General features: G+C 31.6%; 1 protein-coding gene across 1 annotated transcript; it reads right to left on the reverse strand.

Annotated features, from left to right (window-relative positions):
• Positions 1–4,526: 4,526 nt before the first annotated feature.
• On the reverse strand, positions 4,527–6,251 carry LOC131146936 (MYB-like transcription factor ODO1). Its single transcript, XM_058096793.1, has 2 exons — positions 5,910–6,251; positions 4,527–5,367 (listed from the first exon to the last, which is right to left on the reverse strand). Exons 1-2 carry the CDS (start codon positions 6,170–6,172, stop codon positions 4,821–4,823), a joined length of 810 nt encoding a protein of 269 aa, XP_057952776.1. The 5' UTR covers positions 6,173–6,251; the 3' UTR covers positions 4,527–4,820.
• Positions 6,252–7,931: the final 1,680 nt, after the last annotated feature.

The raw sequence follows: 7,931 nt of genomic DNA on the forward strand, positions 1-7,931 counted from the left end.
CAGCCAAGGCAACCACATTTTGATGTTGTTATACGTGTTCTTCGATACATTATGGCATCTCCAAGACAAGACTTATTTTTTCTTACTGCCAACACTCTTCAAGTCTCAGCCTATTTTGATTCGGATTGGGCTAGTTGTCCCCTCACTCGCCTCTCCACCACTGGGGTTTTCATTCAGTTGGACACTAGTCCAATTTCCTGGCACACCAAGAAACAACCTACAGTGTCTCGCTCCTCCATCGAAACTGAGTACCGGACGCTTGCTTCCACTACTTGTGAACTTACATGGTTTAAAACTCTTTTACATGATCTTGAAGTACCGCATTCTCAGCCTATACTCTTATATTGTGACAATCAAGCGGCTCTCCACATTGGTCAGAATCCTATTTTCCACGAACATACCAAACATATAGAAATCGATTATCATATTGTTTGTGAAAAGTTACGGGCTGACATCTTTTTTACTCAACATATCCTTGCCCACAGTCAGTTTGTCGATATCTTCACCAAAACTTTGGGCCATGAACATTTGCAAGACTTATCATGCAAGTTGGGCATTACGGATCTCCATGCTGCAACTTGAGGGGGAGTATTAGAGAAATATACACTTTTCATCTTAGCAAAATATACTTTCCATTTTTCTCTTTCCATTTTTTCCTTTCTCTCATGTATATATACACCCTTGTAATATTCAATAATCAATATAAATGAAAAGTCCTTCATTCATAATTTAACAAAAGTCATTCAAGATAACTCAATAGTCACGTCTATTGAATTGTTCTTATAGCATTAAAAAAATGAGTTTGAATATAATAATTAAGTAAAATAATTATAATTATTTATATTTTTATTATAATAGTTTTTATTTATATTATTTTTATATTTTATTATCTACATCGTGTTTTTATTTGCTCTTCAATTCAAGCACAAAATGAATATTTACTCATTAGTTTTTTAAAATGTTTTAATTTTAGAAATACTAATAAAATAACTTGCCACTTTCAATCTTTAGTTTCTTCACAACTTAGAAAAAAAAAAAAAAAACATGTTACGAAATTAAACTATAAACTATATACTACTTTATTAATTCATTTTTATTTTTATTGCAGGATAACATTTTTTTCAATTTAATAAATGGATGCAACTTGACTCACTGGTGTGTGGATAATAGACAATGGGCATCAATCCTCATCATTAGGAGAATCAGACTCTTGGACATTGCTCCATAGCCAAAAGGAAAAAAAAAAAAAAAATTTATTGCTGTGCTGCTGTGTAATTAAATATTTTAAATATATGAGAAGGATACGTAACGATTTGATGTCATTTTTGCAAGTTGAATGTACAGTCATAATGTTACTCTAATCCAAAGGAACCCTATGGTCATGATTCATGAACTGAATTTATCATTTGGTGGCTACACAATTAAACACAAAATCCTCAATACTCCACAACCCCATCAACTGAAATAATAAATATGGACTTATAATCAGAGCATTGCAAATGTAACTTTGATGATTTCATGAATGAAATTATAGATGTGCAAATAGTTTTTTATGGTATAAAGCTACCAACCCTCACTATACCTTGCTTTTATTTTTCTTTTGGTCATTTTGGATTGATTATGTTATACAAATTCAGATTGATCATCATAGATTTTAGCTTTGTCTTTTTTGTTTTATCTTGAATCTTTATCGCGTGAAGAGTTTAATTGAGCCCATCTTTTTTGACCAAATTTATACTGACAATAACATATAACATATATGTTTATAGTCATTCAATCATAACTTAACAGTTAAAAATTAGTAGTACGCAGTGGTACTAATTTCTCATTTTCCTTCTTAATTTCTATTCTTTGACTATTTATTAATCACCCTCCCAACCCTTTTCTCTTCTCGTCTTGCTTCGATGCTATTGTTCTACTTCTAAAAATACAATCTCGAGCAGTTTTGCATTCAATTTTATTTTATTTCTTCTACGAATAACACATGTCTTCTTCAAAAAATTTCTATTATAACAAAATTCAAACATAATTTACCCCAAAAAGTACTCTACTTAACATGATCTAAGCTTAATCTTGAGGTTTAAGTTAAAATTGAATGCTTAATTAGCCACTTCCTTGACAAATATATAAATACTAAACATAAAATATCTTTTAGGTTGAAATTAAATTAGAAAAAGGAGGTGGTGCATTAATGATGATAAGTAAATAAATAATTACTAATCCATGCAAAGCTTCACCTATTGGCCAGCTAGCTCCAGCTGGGCTTCAATTTTTAAGGCTAAGAAATACTTGGCCACAAAAGTTTTTTTTTTTTTTTTTTAAAGAAAAATTTAAAAAGGTGAAAGAGAAGTATAGGAGTATCCCTATTTCCTAGGATTAATCCCATGATTTCCATGGATGGAAATATCCTATCCACTAATTGATTGCTCTGGTGCATATGCCTTCACGGGTGGAAAAATTGGTTAAGCTCAGATTGAGGAGGGTCATAAATTGATCGGGATTAAACAAGTTTAGGTTCGGGTTGATCCATTTACTAATGAATGACTATTATGTAAATTCAAATCCACTTGTTTTAAAAATATAAATTTATTTATTTTAAAAAATTTTAAACATTTCATATAAAATGACAAATATATATATTTTTAAAAAAATACTCTTTCATTTTATTTTTAAACAGGTCATAAAAGGGTCACCCAACGAAGGATTCGACCCGAACTCGCATAATCCATTTAATAAATGGATCGGATCCGAATTGACCCATTTATAAATGGGTAAACTTATATTAAACTCAAATTCGATTTAAACAGATGGATCACGAGTCACCCATTAAGTTTTAACCCGTTTTTGCCACCCCTACGTGCCTTATTTTATTGCCCAACACAAGCTTATGGAAGATCATGCATCCAATCACTCCCGAAGATTCTGAACGCTCCAACCACGCTCCCTCATCTTTCGTGTTAGTGGAGTGAGCTGTTGTCATCATTTCTACTGTCACTATTCATTGTATTCAATCAAAAAGCACACTCAAAAGTGAGGGTACTCCCCAACAATTCAAGTTATTGTCACCACGTGAAACATGCAATGTGCCACATATTCTATATCTTCATATTTTATGCATGTTTATAAAAATAAAATGAAAAAAAAAAAAAAAAAAAAAAAAAATTTATATACACGTTTTATCAATGATTTAATCTTGAAATTTTTACATTAATAGTTGAATGTTTTAATTTTAAGGAAAGATAAAAAGAGATTAGTAATAAGAAATGGACAAACTCTTTCGGTGTAAGTCAAGCTCTTTTGAGCCTTTAATGATTTTTCTTTAAAAAAACTTTTAAAAAAAGATTTAGAACATACTGGGTCCACATTTTATAAATGTCATGTATGTATTGAATTCATCTCTTAACAATGCATTTCGTAATTGGTTGATTCATTTTTAGATTTTTATGTGAAAGATTCGAGTTCAAATTCGTTAATATTCAAAATTTAGAACTCAAACCCTAATTATTTTAAGGGCAAAAGACGCTAATCTCTTCTAAAGTTTGGGAAAAAGACAATGACCTCCTCTAAGGTTTCAAAAATTTCGGAAACCTCTTCTAAGGTTTTGAACTTTCCAAGGACGTCCCTTAAGATTTGTCAAAAAGGCACAAATCTCTCATTATATCTTGTAAAATGACAAGTTTTTTTTAGAGGAGGTTTATGTCTTTTTGAAAAACCTTAGGAGATGTTTATAACATTTTTTAAATTTCAGGGGAAGTCTGTGACATTTTTAAAATCTCAGAAAATGTCATAGTCTTTTTGTCAAATCTCAGAAGAGGTGAGTGTCTTTTGACATTATATTAAATTTGAATGAACGTGAATAAATTATAACATAAAATGATATTAAGTTGCACGCAAATTTACAAAATTATATATGCGAAGTATAAAGTTCATATCCCAAGCGCAGCGCAGCTTCCGCAAAATTTGTAAGGGTGAGAAGTTAAAAGAATAGATACTATAATCATTTAGATTGTGCTTTGGGACTTTTTACTTGGTATGCTATAGCCAACTTGATATTGGAACTGATATATTTTTAACAAGCCTATAGCATACATATCTATTAATTTCAGTTAAAAGATAAACACATGATACAATATGATTGATCTCAATATATCACAGAGCATGATGCTATACATATCTATTAATTTCAGTTAAAAGATAAACACATGATACAATATGATTGATCTCAATTTATCACAGAGCATGCTGCTAGTTTCCTCAATCAATATGGTGATTGGTATTACCAAAAGCAATTAATATGATTTCACCTTATGTATAATATATCAAATGAAAAAAAGTTACACATATATACTTCAGTTGAATGATATACAAGTGATAGAATATGATTTGTCTTAGTGTACCACTCAACATTTTGAGAATAACTGGAAGAAAGCCATCTCCTACTTAGAACCCCAAAAGAAAAGTTCACATTAAAGACCAAAATAATTATTATTGTTTGTATTTTTTTTTTCATTGTGACAACTACGTGGTACAAACAAAGTAACATTCATTATTTTAAACTTCCGAACGTCACACTCATTAGTTAGATAGAAAATTCTATGATACCGACTCAAGCGGTGTGTATCATACACACCCAATGGCATGTCATTAGATATTCAATCTAATATATGCCAAGGGGGTGTGTATGGTACGCACACATGGGTGGTATCATCATTACATAAACTCATTATAGTGAAATGAAAGACTTAAGTAATCATGTACAAAATGGTTTTTGCATATGCTCACTATGTATGCTCCATTCAATTAATCAAATCGTACCCCTCTCATGCTTGGTTGTTTATCATGTCGAAGTCATTGAAATAAACAAACCCAAAGTCTTCATCACCATCTTCTTGCAATTGATAGTCCAACAACCATGACCAATTATCCTCGGAGGAGCATGAACCAATCTCATTGCATTCCTCCATTCCTGTTTCAGGCATAATGTTCCATGACATTTCATTAAAAAATGACTCAGATTGCAAGTAACTCATTAACAAGTCATCATCGTCCCTATTGCGATCACACGATTGAGATTCGTCACTGGAACATTTTTGAGGTGGCGGTGTCCCGTAGTTGTCCTCGGAGGTGGCCTGGTTACTGTTTTTTGATGCCTTGGGCCTGTCAGAGATTGATTTCGAGACAAGATCATTGGCACAATGCTCAAATGATTGAGTTTCTAGTTGGGGGGCATCATCTTGTTCATTGAGTTGTTTATGCGTAACTGGGTCAATGCCCATCTTGAGAAGCTTTTTCTTGATGTGAGTATTCCAGTGATTCTTAATCTCATTGTCTGTTCTTCCTGGCAATCTTGCTGCAATCTTTGACCACCTATTGAAAATTAATACATGTAACATTTTTTGTCAATAATAAAATTCAAAGCAAAGCATTTTCTATTTATATTCAAATGTACTTAATTAGCTTGTTCCCTACATATTATTACCCAAAGTTAATTTCTTTTTTCAAACAATCAATACATTATAATCTTAAAAAATAGAGCTCTGGGATACCCTGATTTTCTATGAATAGTAGAGGACTTCAACAAAAAATAATTTATCAATTTCATATACTTAATGTCACAACCTTATTATGAGCTTCCACTTTAAATTGAGTCCCTCGTTAATATTCAATTATATTCTTACTTATGATTAATGCATCTTAGGCGTAATGGAGTTTGTGATGGGGCCAATATATTCTCCTAATTTGAATGTGTGAGATTTACATTTTTTTTTTACAAAGTATAAAAGAAAAAAAAAAAAAAAAAACTCACTCAGTTACTTATTATGATATCCGTAAGTAGTATGGGCAAAACACAGTAGTGATGTACTGAGGAAATTAAAGACAGAGAGTAGGAAATAATTAAGTAGATGGACCTATTGCCAAGAAGGGCATGGAGATCAATGACAAGTTGTTCTTCAGCTTCACTGAGAAGGCCTCTCTTGAGGTCCGGGCGGAGGTAGTTGGTCCATCGGAGGCGGCAGCTCTTGCCGCAGCGGCGGAGGCCGGCGAGCTTGGGAAGGGTGCGCCAGCAGCAGTGGCCATTGGTGATGATGAAGTTCACCAGCTTCTTGTCTTCCTCCGCCGTCCACGGCCCCTTCTTCACATCCTGCTTGTCACAGCATGGTTGCCTTCCCATTTCTTCCTTAAATCAATCCACAGCTAAGCTACTTACAACTTAAATGGGTCTCTCTCTATATTTCTGTAGCGCAAGTCCCACAACTCTCAGCCCCGATATATATATATATAAATCTTGTAGCCTGTAGGACTCCTAGGGCAAGATGGGCCAGTAAAAATGCCCTACAAGGGCTATGCGTTTCCCTATGGTGGGTAGGGGAACACCGAACACGGGTGCATTTTTGGACCCACTCCCCTGTATGACTTTTAGGTGATTTAATTTTGAGGGCTCTAGGAGATGAACTTTCCAAGAAATTGAAATTTCATATATATATATATATATGCTTCTCAAGTAGATTTAATTCAATGGACGTGCAAGTCAATATGGTTTGAAGAGAATGTGCATTGCCATTTGAAAGTACAAGAAGGGTCGTGAAATATTGGCCAAGCAAAAAAAGAAGAAGAAAAAAGTTTGTGAAATTTTCAGTGTAGGGCCTATGAAAGGAGCCTTGGAAGAAATTTTGAGAGAGTGTGTGTGCCATAATCATCATTATTCATGTAATTTTTGTATTTGAAAAGTAAAAAAAAAAAAAGAACTTTTTAAAAGTCAAAGTAAATAATAAGGTACGTATCATGTTTTCCGATTCGGCTTAATTTATTCGGTCTAATATTTGGATAAGGATTAGGGATATGGGTGAACTACATGTTGATTAGTATTAATTAATTAATTTAAGTTTGAGTATGATTACACATTCTAGAATTAGAGTTAACAATTCGAGTCCACATTCGATCGTAATGATGTTTGTTTAAAATTTTACTATTTATAAGAATAGAAAAATTACCTAACTATAATTTGATATCTGTTAAAATATCTCTCTTTAATAAAAATTATTTGCATGCTTGCACATAAATGTACGGAGTTTATGGGTGTATCATGGTTTGATTACATCTATTACTAATAGAATGGAGATTTTTCATTTTTATTGATACTTTTAACTTTTTTTTTTTTGTTCTTTTAAAACTTTGGAATACCCCTATAGTTACTTTTCTTCTTTACGTAAAAAAAAATAATATTAGTCTACAATATTAAAAGTAAAAATTTATAGGCTTAGCCCTCCATTTCCACAAATAATAATAATAAATTTTTTTCCTTTTAAATTCAAAAAAGAGAGTTTAGGAGCTAGTTTATTTTTAAATTCATATTTAGTCCATTTATAATCAATCTCAAAATCTATTAAGATCCTTCAAATTTTAATAAACTACATATAAATAATATTAATCGTGAGGACCATAATCAGACTAGTCTTCAACCATTTTTTTTCCCGTGAAAAAATGACAAAAATAAATAGACTAATATTAAATATTTAAAGTTTTAAATTTGAATTTGTCCAATTTTAAAAAAAAAAATTAGTTTCACCCAAATAATTCTCACAAATTTAATTTCATATCTAAATGCACAAAAATTTAAGCAACTTGAAGTTTAGACCTTAAATTTAAATCAAGGGCGGTGAGGCACTTTTGCCCTAAAATATAATTCAAAATTATCTTAAAATTTTTCATTCAAATTCATAAAAAATCAGATTCAAAAATTTAAATTCACACTTTTTGAATGCACCCTAAAATAAGTTGTAGTTGCATATTATAAACCAATTTACCTCTTTCGCCTTTACTATTCTAGGAACTAATCTTAAATTCGAAGCACAATTGTTACATATATTATAGCTAATAAACATGTCTGCTATGTCATTTTTCTTCATATTAGGCTTTTTCTTTTTTCTTTT

The sequence above is a fragment of the Malania oleifera genome, chromosome 13 (genome assembly GCF_029873635.1).
Source record: "Malania oleifera isolate guangnan ecotype guangnan chromosome 13, ASM2987363v1, whole genome shotgun sequence".
NCBI classification, from domain to species: Eukaryota; Viridiplantae; Streptophyta; class Magnoliopsida; order Santalales; family Ximeniaceae; genus Malania; species Malania oleifera.

What these genes read in the sequence shown, in the direction of transcription:
- LOC131146936 (XM_058096793.1), bottom strand. Translation starts at nt 6,172, where the DNA reads ATGGGAAGGCAACCATGCTGTGACAAGCAGGATGTGAAGAAGGGGCCG. An exon ending in CATGCCCTTCTTGGCAATAG is followed by an intron (nt 5,368 to 5,909) that starts GTCCATCTACTT and finishes AATTTTCAATAG; the next exon opens with GTGGTCAAAGATTGCAGCAA.